Source organism: Sorex fumeus, unplaced genomic scaffold, assembly GCF_029834395.1.
Source record: "Sorex fumeus unplaced genomic scaffold, SorFum_2.1 ptg000086l, whole genome shotgun sequence".
Lineage (NCBI taxonomy): Eukaryota > Metazoa > Chordata > Mammalia > Eulipotyphla > Soricidae > Sorex > Sorex fumeus.
The window spans coordinates 42237358-42255500 of record NW_026606143.1 but is presented as its reverse complement, the minus strand read 5'-3'; the positions used below and the strand labels follow the sequence as shown (position 1 = coordinate 42255500).

General features: G+C 52.6%; 1 protein-coding gene across 1 annotated transcript in view; it reads left to right on the top strand.

The window, feature by feature from the left end:
- The window catches only part of CLCN4 (chloride voltage-gated channel 4), a 54565-nt gene that overhangs the window by 13378 nt on the left and 23044 nt on the right, over nt 1-18143 (top strand). The window contains exons 2-6 of the mRNA XM_056131244.1: nt 3149-3303; nt 4220-4319; nt 8610-8797; nt 12057-12179; nt 17583-17789. Coding sequence (XP_055987219.1) covers nt 3160-3303; nt 4220-4319; nt 8610-8797; nt 12057-12179; nt 17583-17789 — 762 coding nt within the window. The 5' untranslated portion in view covers nt 3149-3159. The remainder of the gene's footprint in view (nt 1-3148; nt 3304-4219; nt 4320-8609; nt 8798-12056; nt 12180-17582; nt 17790-18143) is intronic.

Below are 18143 nucleotides of genomic sequence, written 5' to 3'. Positions count from 1 at the left end.
GGTGGCCGTGTTGGGCTGGTGGGGGGACATTGGGGTTCAGTGCGTGCGAAGGGGAGGTGTCACCAGAGTTCACTGGTCATTGTCTCTTGTTTGAAGAGCACAGCAGAGTAGGGAGAGCCTCTGGACTGTCAGGAAGGAGCCTCCAATCTCTGTGGGCACAGGGGTGCAGGGGGGGCCAGGCAGAGCGGTTGGCATGCTTGGGGCCCCAGGGCTCTGCTGGTATTAGGGATCAGACATGCCGATAAGTGCAATTATCCGGGACTGGGGTCCCTTCTCTACCCTGTCCAGTACTCACTGCTCCCAGAAACTCTGCTCGCTTGTTTGTAGAAACCGTTCTGTCGTGTCAGGACCCCAGTGCCCAAAGGCCAGGCTTCCGACTGCGTTGTGAGGGCAGCGAATGTACCCGGAGTTGCTGTCAAGGGCCCGGCCATCCATGGCATCCACGGAGGGAACACAGTCTTGGCTTGCAGGGGATGAGCTGTGACAGGCCTCCCGGGAGATCAGCCCTACAGGTCCTTGCCTGCCTTGAAGGACTGGATAAAATACTGACAGGTCCTTGTGCCTGCTGAGTCCTTTTGGAGAGAAGTAGAGATAGACCAGGACAGTCTCTATTGCGCATTGTAGGAGGCTGTTGCTGCCACATCCTTTCGAAGCCCAGTGACTCACAGAGATCTCTTTCTGTGATCTTTCTCGGTGTGTGGCTCAGCCGGGTGGTTGGATTGATTGAGTGGAACTCAGTTGGCCTCAGTGGGGCTCGTGCCTGATCTCCCGCCCTGGGCCTGGGCGATCCAGCACATCCTCCACTAAGTGGGTCTCCTGTCTTCCCGGCACCGCCACAGCCGAGCCCCGAAATGAACAGCAGGGACCCGTCACCTCTCGGGGCCTCAACTCAATGCATGCACGTGCTGTCCCCGGCGGTGCACAGGGCTTCCTCCTGGCTCTGGGCTCAGGGATCTCTTCCGGTGGGGCTTGGGGAACCACATAGGGTGCTGGGGATGGAACCAGGGTTGGCTGTATACAGAGCTAGCACCCTGCCCACTGTGCCATCGCTTTGGTAGCAGTTCTGTTCCATGCTGGCTGGGTTTTCAGCTGCCAATCCCCAGCAGAGTTGCTGTACCCCATCCACTGCAAGCTGGATGCCACCTGCGCTCTCAGAAAGGAGAGGGAACTTGGCGTTCCTGTTGGGTGCCTGCTCTGCCCGACTCTTGCCCAGGTCCTCAGCAACGGCTCTACTTTCTACTTTGGCATGGTGCAACCCTCCAAGGTGGGACGCTTTAAAGTAGGAGAGTCGGGGTAGAGCGATAGCACTGTGGGCTTGCCTTGCATGCGGCCGACCTGGGTTCTATCCCCAGCATCCCATATGGTCCCCGGAGCACTGCCAGGAGTAACTCCTGTGCATCACCAGGTGTGACCCCCCCCACAAAAAAATATAGGAGAGTCACGCAGAGGGTCTGTCACTCAGGCTGCTTTATGGTTTGTAAGGTGATTCTGCCACTTTTTCCAGAGCGACCCTTCAGCGTGATGACCCTGCACTTTACTGGGGTCCCGGGTGAGACCTCCCCATGGGCCAGCGCAGACAGCCATGAGGAAGGTCGTTCACCAGCATTGTCACCAGCAGCCCCTGTCTTCAGCACATCTCTGGCTCACACTTCTTTGTCCTTGGTCTGGAACTGAGGTTCCCCGCTCTTTGCCCAAGTCCCTCTGCTTGGGTGCCTCGTAGGTGCCATGCGATGGGGTAGGTTGGTCCCACTGTCTGTTGGGCCTGTGGCTGGGCAGTGGGTACAGAGGTGCTATGACCTGGCCGGTGTCTGACTTGGCTGGGAGAGGAGCTGTTAGCTCAGGCCAGCCTGCTGCGCTTCCAGTGAAGAACAGTGGTAAGCCTGCACCCACCTCCTGTTCACCCAAGACCACAACCTGGGCATGAAAGAAACAGGATGAGGGGCTGGGTCGATATCCCAGTGGGTAGGGTGTTTGCCTTGCATGTAGCCGACCTGGGTTCAATTCCCAGCATCTCATGTGGTTCCCTGAGCACCGCCAGGAGTGATTTCTGAGTGCAGAGCCAGAAGGAACCCCTGAGCATCACCGGGTGGGACCCCCAAAAAAAGTCAAAATAAGGGGCTGGAGCAATAGCACAGCGGGAAGGGCGTTTGCCTTGCACGCGGCCGACCCAGGTTTGATCCCCGGCATCCCATATGGTCCCCCAAGCACTGCCAGGAGTGATTCCTGAGTGCAGAGCCAGGAGTAACCCCTGAGCATCGGCTGGGTGTGATCCAAAAAGCAAAAAAAATAGTCATTAAATAACAATTTTTTTTTTAAAGAAACAGGATGGTTCTGCTTACAGCCTGCAGTAAGTCAGCTGTGTCCTCTCCCAGGGCACAGACATCTTCTGGCAGAGGATGGAAGGGATTCTGGGGCGTCTTTTTTTGGGGAGGGGTCACACCTGGCGATGCACAGGGTTTACTCCTGGCTCAACACTCAGGAATTATCCTGGTGGTGCTCGGGGGACCATATGGGATGCTGGGAATCGAACCTGGGTCGGCTGCATGCAAGGCAAACGCCTGCCTGCTGTGATATTGCTCCAGCCCCCTGGGGTGTCTCTTTGATACAGGTTACCATCAGCCAGCTGCGTGCTGAGGGCCTGTGAAATAGAGGCACGCACACAAGAAAAGACTGACGGCGGTATGAGCAGTGGTTTCTGGGGACCTCCCCTCCCCCAACAGGACCCACTGTGGTACATAGAAATAATGGCTCTAGATGGCAGAGGCTCAAGCCTGGTCCCTGCTGTGCTGGGGTCCTGCCCACAAGGGTGAGCTAAGCCCGTGGAGCCTGCGATGTGTGGGACCTGCCTTCTGTCCCTGCCACTGCTCTGACAGCCACAGGTGTGACTCTGAGCCCCTCAGTAGCACTGGGTGTGGTCCCCAGAACAGTAATAAAATACAGGGGAGCCCACAGAGCGCCCTTGCCCCCGCCACCCTGAGGCCCCAGAAAAGACTGTGGACACAGTCTGTGGGCAGGGGAATCCACAGCCGGATGGTTCGGGGCACGTGGATTGTGGACTGTGACCCAAACTGAGCGAGCTGCATGGAGGGGTGGCCACGCGTGCTCACGGGGGTGCCTGCTATTGACCGGCCGTGTGTTTCTCTCCCAGGGCTCTCTAGCATGGTCAGTGAGGGCGCCATGAGTGGCTCGGGGAACCTGATGGATTTTCTCGATGAGCCCTTCCCTGATGTGGGGACGTACGAGGACTTCCACACCATCGACTGGCTGCGGGAGAAGTCACGGGACACTGACAGACACCGGAAGGTAGGTGGCGGCCACAAAATAGCACTCTGTGGGAGGGACGGAGATCTTGACCTGTTTACGGGATGCACAGATAATTATGGTATCACAGATAATTATGACCTCGGGGGTAGGGGGAAGGGCTGTGTCTCAGGGAGGGGACCCTGGATCCAGACAGATGGCATCACCTCTCACCCTTGTCTCCTTCAGGCTGGAGGGACTGTTGGGGTGCATTTGCGGACCCCGTGTACTCATCTGGGAGGTCCATGACCTGTCAATGAGGTGACAGGGTGTGTTGCAGACCCGTGAGGTGCTCACTGGTTGGTGCGCAGGAAGGCCCAGTGGCAGGTGAAGGGACTCGGTCAGGAGGGACACTTCTGGGAGGGGGTTTCAGAAGAGGCCGACCTTTCAAAGAAGACAGGGGTGCCTTCCACGCACCCATTCTGCCGGCATGCACCCCCCCTCCCTCATGCAGCTAGCTAATTCCAACTTCCTCCCTTTGTTGCGAGCTGGCCTTTCACCGCTGCTGGTCTGTAGAAATTTCCTGCTGGCCCGCGAGGAAATAACTGACCCATCTGGTCTCCCTTCAGAGCAGCTCTTAACATCAAGAGAGAACAAATCACTCCTTGGAAGTGTCAGATGGATGTGTTGACCCTGGCGCCTGCCACCAGTGGCTCACACTTGAATGTGGCTGCTTTAACACAAACTGCAGCGCCGGTGTCAGCGTGTTAAGTGGATTGGAGGTGGGGTGGATCCCGATTGATTGGAGATGCCACTGGCATCTTTGAGCCGGAAAACCCCACTTGTGCGTTGTGGTAGCAAGCTGTGAGAGTAATGGAAGTGGGAATTCGGTGCCATTCATTTTCTCAGTAACTCTGTTTCCCGAGGAACGGGAACTGGGAGACATCCGGATCGACTGCTGTCTCTGCTTGCTTTCTAGATAACGAGTAAGAGCAAGGAGTCCATATGGGAGTTCATCAAGAGCCTGCTGGACGCCTGGTCGGGATGGGCGGTGATGCTGCTCATCGGCCTGCTGGCAGGTATGTGCCCGACATGGAGTGTTCATCGTTCATTCCCAGGCATAGGATTATTTTCATGTTGCTTGCTCATTGAAAATACATGTGTCCTGTCACAACTACGCTGGGCCACACATGGGCCCCCTGCGGCCGCCCTGGAGGCTGTGATTATAAGGGTGTTTGATCCTTTCTGCACAGTCCACACTGCAGGGCATTGCAAACATGTGTCCTTTCTTTTCTTAAAAAATATGTAATGTTATTTATTTATTTGCTTTTTGGATCACACCCGGTGATGCACAGGGGTTACTCCTGGCTCTGTGCTCAGGAATTACTCCTGGCAGTGCTCGGGGGACCCTATGGGATGCTGGGAATCGAACCCGGGTCGGTTGCGTACAAGGCAAACGCCCTACCCGCTGTGCTATCGCTCCAGCCCCAATATGTAATCTTTAAATAACTAAGATGCTGTGATTTACAGTACTATTGCTGATGGTCTCCTGTGCCAACACCACACCATCACCAATGTACCACTTTCCTCCCCCCAAAACCCACACCCCTCCCTTTCAACCCCCACCCCCAACTCAGTTGTGTGGCTCAGTTCTCCCGCTGTGTTGCCTTTGACCCTTAGTTGCTCCCTGGCTATGTAGCCTTTTTTTTTTTTTTTGGCTTTTTGGGTCATACCTGGCGATGCACAGGGATTACTCTTGGCTCTGCACTGAGGAATTACCCCGGCGTTGCTCAGGGGACCATATGGGATGCTGGGAATTGAACTCGGGTTGGCTGCGTGCAAGGCAAATGCCCTACCCGCTGCACTATTGCTCCAGCCCCCTGGCTGTGTAGCTTTAAGTCCCACTGATGAGAGATCATTCTGGGTCTGTCCCTTTCCTCCCGACTGACTCCACTCAGCAGGATCTCATCTCGTTCCGTTTAGATTGCTGCAAGTTGCGTGATTTTCTTAGAGCTGCGTGGTACCCTGTTGTGTGCATAGATCACGACTTCTTGACTCTTTCATCTGTAGTTGGGCATATGAGTTGTCTCCATGCCTTGGCTCTTATCCTAAGTGCTGTGATGAATAGATTGTGTTTCTAGCCTTTTGCAGTGAATGTTTTTAACAAACACATTCCTTTGCTCTACAGACTTGGTTATGTAGAAAGCAAGAAAATATAGGAAGATTTGATGTCGAATACTAAAAGGCATATGGAATTGCCTTGGCTCCTACTGGCAGGGTGTGGGATGAGTCTGTAACACTCTCAGGCACTCCACGCAGTGCGAGACATCCCCAGTACCTGAAGTCAGTCCGGGGAGATCCCTCCAGCCCTTGCAGTGTTCTAATCTGTGAGGGCTCTGTGACCTTTACTTTTCTAACTCCAACACCATGCAGTAAATGTGGTGGTGAGCAGTAGATATTTCCAGAGTAAATGAATGTGTGTGTGGAGAAGGAAACTGTTCTTTCATTATTCTGTTTTTATTTTTTAGTTTTGAGGCCATATTCAGTGGTGCTCAGGGCTCATTCCTGGCAGTGCTCAAAGGACCATATCGGATGCCAGGAATCAAACCGGGTAGGGCACAGGCAGGGGAAGTGTCTTACTCACTGCACTGTCTCTCTGGCCCCCGATTTTTTTTTTATTTTCATAAGAAGATCCTAGCTCTCCAAGGAAATTGCTTCCTGAATCCTACCACCTTTCAGGAGGCTGTGGAGATTAACATCTAAGAGATGCACAGAAGAAAAAAATCTCCTACCATGAAAGAAATAGTCAGTGAGGGAAACGGTGCAGTAGGAAGCAGGTGGTGTCCCTGGCTCGGGGGTGGGCAGGAATTTGCTATCGGTTTTGTTGTCTTTCTTCAGGAGGGATTTGTGAGGCGCTTCGCTCCTAGGAAGGAGAAATAAGGAGGCGTGACGAACCCTAGGCTAGACGCTTCGCACTGTGCTGGCCTCAACTGCAGCACCACATGCCTACTTGGCTGTTCTGTCACCGAGTTGCTATTCGCTCTGGCTTTACTCCCACTTCTTTCCATCACTCCTTTCAGGAAGAATGTTCTAGGCATTTGAAAGGCAGTGTACTGCTGCTGACTGCCAGTGGAATACACCAGTGGAGATGAATCCTCCTCCCCCCACTTCCCCTTGGCCACTAGGAGAAGGGTCTACTCGAATAAATACAGTGGCACGCCCCTGACAAAGTTGGTCTTGTGACCACCTGGATTGTAGTGGCCTAAGCCTACAATGTTCCACTGTAGCCTGCAGGATGCCTGTCTGCACCCAAAAGGCAGGGAGTGTTGTTTGGGTCTGGAAGCACCTGAGAGGAAAGCTGGCAGGCTGCCCCAGGGGCTGATGGTGGTCAGGACCCAGTGGCACCACTGCCCGGCCTGCCATGGGCCAGGGTCCCCAGGCTGCTGTCTCCTGGCCTCTGCAGGGCCTTTATCAGGAGTGACCACTGGGTGGCACTGTTGCTCCACGGAAGGCGCTGAGACCCAGCCCGGCACTGCCGGCCAGGAAGACGCGATGTCAGGCAATGTGCTTGGAAATGAAAGGCTGGCGGAGGGTTGGCATTTGGGGGTGCTTGTTGGGCCTTGTCCCCAAATTTCTGCAGGCCCTGTTCCTTTCTTCTATAATGTCTCTGGATGGCGGTGCAATGGCTCCCGGGGGACAGGGAAGGGACAGCTGGCTGCAGAGGCCTAGGGAGGCTGGAAGGGGACTTAGCTGCAGTTCCTGCCATGTCTACACTCCAGGGCAGTCTGCAGACACCGGCCTGGGCGGGGTGGGGGGGACCAGCCTCCTGACTGCTGACTGGATTCAAGTCACGTGGGGCTGATAGAGAGCATTTTCCTCTTGAGTTGCCCCTGACAAACTTTCCCAGGCTCCATCTCCCCCTCGGCCCAGCATCTGTGGTAAACAGATTCACTGAGGCAGTTGACTAAGCCCCCAGCCGAAGCACACAGCTAAGTGGCTCTCTGCTGTGCGGCCGGCCTCTGCTCCAAACATCTTCCTCAGGCTCCAGAGAAGTCTGTGTTGCTCTCCAGCCAGAGACCCCCACACCCCCCACCCCCTCACCACCCGCAGCCCAGAATCTATTTCCTGTACTGCTACGTTAGCCTCATCCGCTGTTCTCTAGAAATGGAGTCCGTGATGTGTCTTTTTTCATTTTTTGGGGGGGCGGTGGGTCACACCCGGTGATGCACAGGAGTTACTCCTGGTTGATGCACTCAGGAATTACTACTGGCGGTGCTCGGGGGACCATATGGGATGCTGGGAATCGAACCTAGGTCGGCTGCGTGCAAGGCAAACGCCCTTCCCGCTGTGCTACTGCTCCAACTCCCGGTGATGTGTCTTTGCTTCTTTGGACAGAGTGGATTTGCTTCTGCGGGTGCTTGGTGGCGGCTGTTTGTGTTGTTTCCACAAGGGGGCGACAGTGAGCGATGGTTCTAGAAATGCACACATCCACGGCCCTTTATTCTCTTGGACAGAGGCTCTTGGAAGAATGAACTTCCTCTGGACTCTCTCCGGTGTCTTTCTCCCCTTGCTCTCTGCCACGGCGTGGAGTCCCGCGTGGGACCCTGCAGCCCATGAGTGGTTGGCCCATCTTGAGTGCTGTGGTTTTCCTTTAATCCTTCGTTGCAGTCAGTGATTCCCCATCAGTATAGAGTCCTGTACAAGGCCGGGCACTCATGGCCCACTCTTCCTGGACAGCAGGGAACCAGGGACTAGCAGTATGGGTCGGCCCCCACCGTGACACAAACCCCGTGGACAGCCGGACATGGAAGGGAGAGTGAGGAGAAATCAGTGGGGACTTCCTTGAAGAAGCGATGCCTGAGCTAGAAGCCGGATATGGGGAAGGGGCTGCCCCAAATGGTGCAGTAGAGACCTGGGGAGTTGCGTGCTTTAACGGTATGGATGGTGGGCAGTGGTGCCAAGGGGGTACCCCGTGGTGCTGTAGGTGAGCAGCTGATGCTGGAATCAGGATCCCTCAATTGGAAAAGCCTGAAAACATATATTTCCTGGTTTCCTCAAAGGCTGGAATAGATGATTCTGGAAAGGCTGCAGCTTCCTGGTGGGTGATGGCTCTTTTTTTCCCCTTTCATTCTTTTTTTATTTTTTTAAAATTTTTGTTAGTGAAACACCACGAGGTACAGTTGTAGACTTAAAAATTTTTGTGCTTGGGTTTTAGTTGTACAATGATCCAGTACCCATCCCTCCACCAGTGCCCATTCTCCATCATTTACATTTTTAAAAAAAATTTTGTTAGTGAAACACCATGAGGTACAGTTGAAGATTTACAAGCGGGTGATGGCTCTTGCGCGCTTCCTGTCTGCTACTTCCAGGCACCCTGGCTGGGGTCATCGATCTGGCCGTGGACTGGATGACCGACCTGAAGGAGGGCGTGTGCCTCTCGGCCTTCTGGTACAGCCACGAGCAGTGCTGCTGGACCTCCAACGAGACCACTTTTGAGGACAGAGACAAGTGTCCGCTGTGGCAGAAATGGTCAGAGCTCCTGGTGAATCAGTCGGAGGTAGGTATTTGGGGCCTCGGCTCGGGACAGTGTTGGAGCTATCACTGTCCTGAAGATGGTCTCTTCACTCTGGGCTTCCCCACAACCTTAGGAAACCCTTCCTGACCGGTTCCCACACACGACCAGGCCCTGTCTCGCCTCATGATCCATGCAGGTCTACTTGTCCGTCAGCAGGGGGCGGGTGTCTACACTCCGGAGCATTCACATGGCACTAATGGCACTGATGAGCCCTCCCTACAAGCATTTTTCTGTTTCTGTGTTGAGGCCCGACTGTGTTTTAGTCCTTATGTTTGACTTTCTGTCCTGATAGTGGGAGGGAGTCACACTGCAGATGCTGGGGACTACTCTTGGGATGGTGCTCTAGGCTCACTCCTGGAAGTACTGGGGGACTGTGTAGTGCTGTGACTCGAACCTAGGGCCTGCTCATGAGAAGGTATGCATGCCAGCCCATTGAGCTCTCTTGTCTTTGGCCTTGGAATGAGTGCTCATGCTGCAGAAATAGGATTTTTGGGGGGCTGGAGAGTGAGAGTACAGCAGATAAGGCACTTGCCTTGCACATGGCTGGCCCAGGTTCAATCCCTGGTACCGTATAGGGTCCCTCGAGCCCTGCCAGCCGTGATCCCTGAATGCAGAGCCAGGAGTAAGTCCTGAGCACTGTGTGGCCCTCAAGTAAAAGCAAGCAAAAAGAAATTGTGTTTTTATGCCTTCAAGTTTCCTGTGACTTTTTTTTCAATAACTGATTTATTAAGAAAAATTTAATATTCTCTATTCACAGTTGTTCCCCCAGCTCCACAATTTCATTTTAGAACATTTATTTACTCTCAAAGAAACCATATACCCATTATCTGCCATTCCCCACATCCATCACTCCCCAAAAGCCACCAACCTGCTATCTGCTTCTGTCACCCCTCCATCCCCAATTCCAGACATTCACGTACACTGCACTCGGGCTTGTGTGTCTGGATTCTTTCTTCAGCGCCAGGATTTCTAGGTTTCTGCACGTTGCTACATAAATTGGTTCTTGGTTCATTTCATTGGCTCCATCCTCTTCCATGGTCTGAATCTGCCCTGTGTCTTAGACAGCATCAGCAGATGAGCCTCGGTTGTTTTCAGCTTCTGTATTGTCATGGATGATTGTGCTTTGCGTATTTGTGTACACATTTCTGTGTGAGTGTGGGTTTTGGTTTCTCTTCACTACATACCTAAGAGTGGGATGGTTGCGTTACATGGCCGTTATATGTCTTGAATTTTTGAGAAATTGGCAGACTTCCAAAATGGCTACACCATTTGACCGCCAACCCCCTTTCCCCTGCATATCTTGTATGGGGATTCTTATTTATATACAACTTGACCAAACTGTTTTGGATCATTACCCAGATTGTTTTTTTTCCCTGTCTTCGATGATGCCGTCCTTGGAGGTGTGAGGTGTGAGCTGTGTCATTGTTCTTGCCATCTTCCCATGCCTTTTATGAGTGCATTAGAGTTGGGGTTTGTGGGTCCTCTGAATGGGCAGTGTCCCAGGATCAGGGGGTACAGAGGTGAATTCCAGACTGGGTGCTTGCCTTCATAGCACTTCGAGTTGCAGATGTGTTTCCAAGTCATGTCTTAGGAAATGGTTCAGTTCTAACCCAGTTTACTGGTGACTGTAGGTCACTGAGCAATCAGAAGCCCGTGGGAGCTGGAGCTTGGTTGCCAAGATTCTTATTAGGGGGTAATGTGAGGACCGTTTGAGCTGGAATATTCCTGGAAGATAGATATAATCATCTATTTATACATCTCTTCTCTCGCCCACCCTCTTTTGCTCGATTGACTTACCACAGCTGAAGACATTTGGAATGCACTTTGCCATTTTGCTAAACCCCTCTCCCAATGGAGTTGAAAATTAATTCCTTCAAATCTCAGAAGTAGACATGGATCTTGAAATCTCACACGTTCTCAGTGTTCTCCATTACTTTTAAAAATAAATTCTCTCCTTGGGTTGATGGGGCCGGGCAGGCAGACTTGGCCGGGTGCCATATTTTATTTCTTTTTTTCTGCTTGCAAAACCTTTTTTTTTTTGAAGGGGGGAAAAGTATGGCCGTTACTCCTTCCAGCCACTTTTTTTTAAAGATTTATACATTGATTCAAAGAATTACTGTGCGCAAGGGTCAGAAGTTATTTTCAGTCTTCAGACAGAACCTTCACTAAGTGAGTGAAGTGTCCCCAGCTGCCGGATTTCTCACTGTCTGGTGTGACTCCATGGGACTGGGTAGAGAAGGACTGTCTTCAGGACAGAGTGTTTGCTCATAACAGACACACATGTGGTCGTGTCTCGGGTCCGACTAGTAGGTGACATGAAGCAGACCAAGTGTGCAGCCTCCATGATATGGATAGTGCCCTTGGTTCAGAAAGTGAAAGTCAGGGAGGAGGAAGAGATGATGGGGTTTCCCCCCCCTGCTGCTTCCCCCAGGGTACCCAGGGAGCTTGCTCATACTCATTTGCTGGCCTGCCCTCCGGGAGTTCTTGGTCCCAACTCTGGGTGGACCTGGGAGTCTGCATTCGTACCCAGTGCCCTGGAAGGGCCGAGGCTATGGGTGCAGGGCTCACATGCCCAGGTGATGGTACAAGGTGTTCCTGGGCCTCCAAGGCCATTACTCAGCCAACGGGGTGGGTGGTTTCAGTGCCACGGCCTGAGGCCACGCTGCTCCAGCCCTGCAGTGCGGGCCGCCTCCAGGATTGCAGCCACCAGGGCTTGGTGGGGTCACCTTTGGGGGAATTTGTTTTGGAGCCACACTCCACAAGACTCTGGGGCTACTCCTAGCGATGCACTCAGGGATTGCTTGGGGAACCATATGGGATGCCGGGGATCGAAACCCGGGTTGACTGCATGCAAGGCAAGCATCCTACCCTCTGTGCTACTGCTCTGCCCCCAACAGTGGGCTTAGTTTTGAGGAGCTGAATTACAGACTTGGGCTCCCACTTGTTGGAGGCACAGTGGCTTGCGGTGCCCTGCCACTGGCCTTTATGGAAGTTGGGGGAGGCCGGCACACACCGGGGAGATGAGGCCAAGCTCCCCATCTCGTCTCCCCAGCCCACAGTGCAGCCTTGTCTCCCGCGCCTGGAGAATCATCTGAGCTGCAGGGCGTGTGCCACTGTGGCACAGGTGATAGCGAGTACCCCAGAGGGCCACTCGGTGCTTGTCGACATGGGGAGGGAGAGAAGCTTCTGGAACGGATAGGGCTCAGCTGTCACATGTCTTTGTGTTCTGCCTCTTCTTCAGGGTGCCAGCGCGTACATCCTCAACTACCTGATGTATACGCTGTGGGCTTTGCTTTTCGCGTTTCTGGCCGTGTCCCTGGTGCGAGTGTTTGCGCCCTATGCCTGTGGCTCCGGAATCCCAGAGGTGAGTGTGGTCCTGTGGTCCAGGCTCCAGTTACAAGACAAGCAAAGATTTCTGTGGCACTTGTGTTCCAGGGTCCATGAGGCTCCCGAGAGGGACTCAGCAGGGGGTGGGGTGGGGGACGAAATTCAGGTACTGGTATCAGTTGCCCAGGGTGGCCCAGCTGCCCAGCTGGGAGTGGACCCCGCCATCTGCCTTCAGGCCTTCAGCCCTGTGGCTGTTGCCCACCATTCCACCTTTGTCTTTGGTGGTGTGGGAGCTCCTTAACCACACATGCCGCGCGCCATGACTCTGGCCCAGAAAGCTGCCCTGAGTTAGCGGAAAGAAGGGTGGAAGAGTAGCTCTGTGCACTCTCTGTGGGCTTCAGGGTCTCAGAAACGTTCTGTTTACCTGCATGTACCCAGAGGAACAGGGCAGTAGCCTCAACAGTTGAGGGGAAGGTTCTAGAACAGGCTGACACCTAGGTGGGGTCTCCAGGGAGAGAGCCGAGAATCGCGCGGATCCCCCGCCCCTCCGAGTACAGCACTGACCAGGGTGGCAGAAGGCGAGATAACGGTCTCCCTTCCTTCCCTGACCAGTGTGCTTCGTGGCCGCCTCAGTGGTGCTGTGGGAAGGGGAGGAGCACTTGCAAGACATGACCAGCTCTGGCAGGGGCCCATGGTAGTCTCTACCCCTCATACTCTGGGGGGCCTCCTCATGCCGATGGCTGTTCTGGCAATTCCTAGATGGGGCTGGAGGAATTTTAAGTATCATCAAAAGAAAAGCTCAAGAGGAGACAAACATGAATTTTCTCGTGGAGGAACACCCACCAGGTCCTGGGGGCTCCCTGCATAGCACCTGCTTACATGCTTCCTGAGATGGGGAACTCACCACTGTGCAGGATGCCAAGCTGGCAGGAGATGATGGAGCAGTTTCTGCTTCTCCATGTGGGCACAGAGAAGATGCCCATCCACAGTCCGCTTGTCAGGAAACAAGGCCAGAAAGCAAGACAGGACACATTCAGCCCCATGATTCGCCGAACTGGCAATGACTCATGCTCGGAACTCGTCTCTTCAGTCTTGCCAGTATCTCTCCAGGTCAGCACGAGCACACCACCCCCCAAATCCCAGCCTGTGCGAAGTGGCACATGGGAGCCCACAAAGGTCCATTGCTCAGAGATGTCATATGGGACAGCCAAAGAAATGTCATCAAAACCATGCCACCCATTGACTGCACGTTGCCTGCTTTGGAAACAGGAGCCCTACTGAGGTGCCTGCAATGTCACAGAGAGGAACTGGCACTCAGCTCCCAGCAGTATGTACCTTGGAGCCTCTCAGGCAGATGCAGACAGCCAGTGGGGTGTTGGGACACAGTGGCGCCATATGCCAGGGGCAGCGTATCTGCCCCGCACAGGTGCTAAGCTCAAGTTCGAGGCCAGGAGGGCACATCTCAGCAGCCCAGAAGGGACTGACCGTGCTCAGTCTCTCTCCAGAGCAAGAGGCTGAAATTTAAGAAGCACAGACTCTCTTATGTGAACCCAGGGCCAGGAGCTCACTGCTGCGGCCAGTGTGGAAAGGAAGCTGATCAGGAATCGGTGAAGTCTCCACAAAGCAGTGCTGGGAAACAGCAACTCCCAAAGCGATGCACTCATGCCGGAAGCCACAGGAAAGGCAGGGAAATGAACAGGGGGAGCAGGACGAAGGTTCCACGAGGAAGCCACCACCCCACTTTCAGAGGAACCCGGGCTTGTCTTTCTCCCAGTTAGCAGCAGGTCCCTGGACGGTTTGATTAATGTTCTTGGCAGCGTGTGTCAGCATGTGGCAGTTTATCCCCCTGTGAAACAGGCGACAATCAGTCATCTCCCAGCATATCAGGAGCCCCAAGGAGAGTTTGCAACCAAACGTTGATGGCGATGACTCAGTGGTAGCAAAACTTTCACTGTTACTAGATCAGAGCCCCCAATTCCCACCCTAAGATTCTATTCCCTACCCCAACTCTTAGGGGATAGGGCGGAGTAATACGTACTCTGAACAGACAGCTCTCCACTAAGTCAGAGCCCAGAGGGCCTTCCTGTTAGCTCGGAACACCAGCCAAGCTCTGTAGGAAACGTGCCCACCCTTAGAGGTCATCACAAGCTACCGTGTGGCTGGTACTATACTAAGAAACCTTGAAGGCACAGCACTTCTGCTGCTCAGTTTCCCGAGCTTCTAGAACATTCAGCGTACTTACAATGGCAGTAAGCAATACGTTATTACCTTCTTTCTACTTACTTACAATGGCCTTCAGAGACAGTTTTTTTTTTCTTTTTGGGTCACACCTGGCGATGCACAGGGGCTACTCCTGGCTCTGCACTCAGGAATTACCCCTGGCGGTGCTCAGGTGACCATATGGGATGCTGGGAATAGAACCCGGGTCGGCCGCATGCAAAGCAAACGCCCTACCTGCTGTGCTATCGCTTCAGCCCCCAGAGACAGTTTTAAAAATGCAAAGTTAGGACCGGAGTGATAGTACAGCGGCTGCTCTCCCATCCCCCCCCCCCCCCCCCCCCCGAAAAAGCAAAGTTAGGGAAAAGATCTTTCCATGTAATCACCGTGCTTGTAGAAGTGCTCTAAAGCACCTTGAAAGCTGGAGCGCCAGAGCTCTTAGACTGGGCCTTTCGAGAGAACTGGCCACCGAAGGCATGACCCCTCTGCCATGGCCTCGCTCAGAGCCACTAGCAGTATGTGAGAAATCCCGTCCTCTGCCAACTTACTTTGAGTTGATGTTTCAGTTCACTCCCAAACAAGGACACTCCTACGAATCATGATTTACCAGAAGGGCTCTTAAGCGAACCCCTCAAAGCCCCAACTCTGCTGCCGTTAAAGCTTGTTTCAGTCTCTAATAATTCAAATTAGAGCAAGTGATTGGATTGAGGCAGCTACTGGGGATGAGTGCGCTTGCTTGTCTTCCTAATTCCATCATGACAATTGTATAAAAGCATTGCAGAGAATTACGGGAAACCTAGTACAGTGTTCACTTCAGCCGCATGTCATGATTGGCAAAGGCTCAGGTAATTTAGATGCTTGTAATTTTCTCAATGCGATTATGCTTTTAAACTGGACCCTAGGGTCCCAATTCACATTAACTAACTGACAAAAAATTATAGATAATTTTATTCGAAGCAACACAAAAGGGCAGAATTGTGGCAGGCATAATAAAGCATCCCTTAAATAAAGGGCTCTGTGCTCCCCAGAGCTCAGGCTGAAATAGGCCACCGCTAGTTGGAGACGTGTCTCACCACCGATAGTTTGTCTTGCATTAGTTAAAGACTCCTTCCAGGAATTCCTTGCGTGTTCTCAAAGAGGTGATTGAGTTCTCCGGAAGTGCCTCACCCTCGATTGCTTTGTCTGTTTCTCCTTGAATTAAGGACACAGATTTCTGAGACGCAAACAATTCACTCATAGCTGGTACCAAAAAATAGGGAAAAACATTGAAGATGAATGTGCTGCAAAGTCCTTCCCAAACCACTAAAAGAGACAGCAGTGGCCAGAAGTGTTTCAGGGCCAGCCCTTAAATATTGAACAACTCCTTGTTCCCAATGTCTGCTCCACTCAGGAGCAAAATCGGGGCTTTCCGCCTGAGTGACACTTCAGACCCGCCTGGACAAGCTACACAGGGCCACCTGCCCAGGACCGTCAGAGCAGTGCCACTGATGTCTGAGTTCCCACGTGACTCCAAGATTCAGGATGACTGACACAGCCATTTGAGACTTTGGTTTATGTGGCAGAGTGGTGCCCACCAAGAAGCATGTTGAAGACTTAGAAATGTCTCAACACTGACCAGAGCTAGCGTTGTTCATTACATATTGTCGTACAGGAGATGCGTTTCATTGGCTGAGTCTGTGTCCAAGGAATCTTAGGGTCACAGGTTATGAGTTGCCAACTCAGTAGTATATATTCATTCACATCTTTTGGCCAGTGGTGGGAGAAATTGAATGTAAAGAGGTCGTTTAGCTATCCGGGATGCTTCTAGATTCAAAAGAATACTGAGTATATGTGTGTGCGTGTGTGTGGGGGGGGTGTGGTGGGGGTGGGAGAATCTTACCCCTTTTGGTTACCTGGAGGCATATTATTAGAATGTTGAATGAATTTTTCCAGCAGTGTAGTAGGCATTTTTCAAACATAGAGCAAAGTGGAAATAATTGGACAGTAAACATCTGTATACCCATTGCCCACAGCAGTCTACAGCAAACTTTTCCTGACAAGAACAGAGTCATTATTTTTGCTTGTTTTTGTTCAGGGGTCATACCTGGTGATGACTAGGGGTTACCCCTAGCTCTGCACTCAGGAATTACCCCTGGCAGTGCTTGGGGGACCTTATGGGATGCTGCAGATGGAACCTAGCTCAGCTGCATGTAAGACAAGCACCCTCCCTGCTATACTGTCTATCTCTCCAATCCCCCTGGGTCAGTTTTTTAATTTTTATTTATTTTTTCAAGTTAAAACTTTAAACAAAAGTTTGGGGGCCAAACCCAGTGATACTGAAGGGCTGTTCCTGACTCTGCTCAGGCGTCTCTCCTGGCAGTGATGGGGTTCGAACCCAGGTCAGCTGAATGGAAGGCAAACGCTTTCCTGACCTATACTCTTTCTCCAGCCCAGAGAGACTCAGTATTTTAGGCTTGTAAGCCAAGAAGCAAAATTGAACCTTTTCACTGGTATGCAAAAGGCTTCAGTTGCATTTGTTCCACTGGTAGGTGAGTAGGCTTGTTTTCATACTTTATGTTAAAATGTGGAAAGCACACTTGAGCCCACAGGTTCCAGGAAATGGGCAACGGACTGGCCTTGGTCCATGGGCCGTTATTTGCCGACCTGCCCCTAAAGTGCAGCTTCCTTGGTTTTGTTCTATTACAGCAGTAGGCAGCTCCCATCCCTGTATTTTGGATGTCCTTTCATTGTCAAAAAGAAATGGCTAAAACCCAGCGGTGTGTATCGCTCTTTGATGTATCAGAGACGATGTGAGCAGGATAAAAAGTAATCTTGCTGGGGCCAGAGTCATAGTACAGTGGGTAAGGCGCTTGCCCTGCATGCAACTGACCCGAGTTCAATCCCCGACATGCCATATGGTCTCCTGAGCCCTGCCAAGAGTGATCCGTGAGTGTAGAGCCAGGAGGAACCCTTGAGCATCTCTGGGTGTGGTCCCCAAAACAAAACCAAAAAAAGTGTCTTTGCTATTTGCTTATTCTGTTCGTATTGTTGTGTCTGGAGACTGACTGGAAAGTCTTTTCACGTGTCCATTAGTTTCAAATCGCATGTTAGCGCCATATTCCATTAATATAAAATTGAAGCTAAGGTCAAAGACGGATGTGACCTCTCGCATGTGATGAGGAGGCCACACTGCAGCGAGGCTGTGCACTGATGTCACTCACCCCCTGTTCCTGTCCTGCTCCAGATAAAGACCATCTTGAGTGGGTTTATCATCAGGGGCTACTTGGGGAAGTGGACCCTGCTCATCAAGACCGTCACCCTCGTTCTCGTGGTGTCCTCGGGCCTGAGCCTCGGGAAAGAAGGGCCGCTGGTGCATGTGGCATGCTGCTGTGGCAACTTCTTCAGCAGCCTTTTCTCCAAGTACAGCAAGAATGAAGGCAAGAGGCGCGAGGTGAGTGGGAAAGGCCTGCCGTGGTGAGTTAGGCTGGTGGCATGGGGAATGCATCGATCCCAGAGTAGGACTCACAGTGCGGACTTGTGAGTCTGTGGGCAGGGAGCCAGGGTTTGAAAGGGCTCAGCATGGAAGTGCTCTAAGCTTGGCTCCTTGGTTCAGAACCTTTTGGATGACTTCTTTATTTTGAAATTTCTTCGCGAGTCAGTGCTTGCGGTGCTCAGTGCTGAGGATGGAACCCAGGGCCTGGCACAGTCGTAGCATATGTTCTGCTGCTTGCACCACATCCCCAGTCATTTGTGTGTGGGAGGGAAGGTTGGGCTATACCCCGTGGTGCTGGGGCTGCTCCTGGTT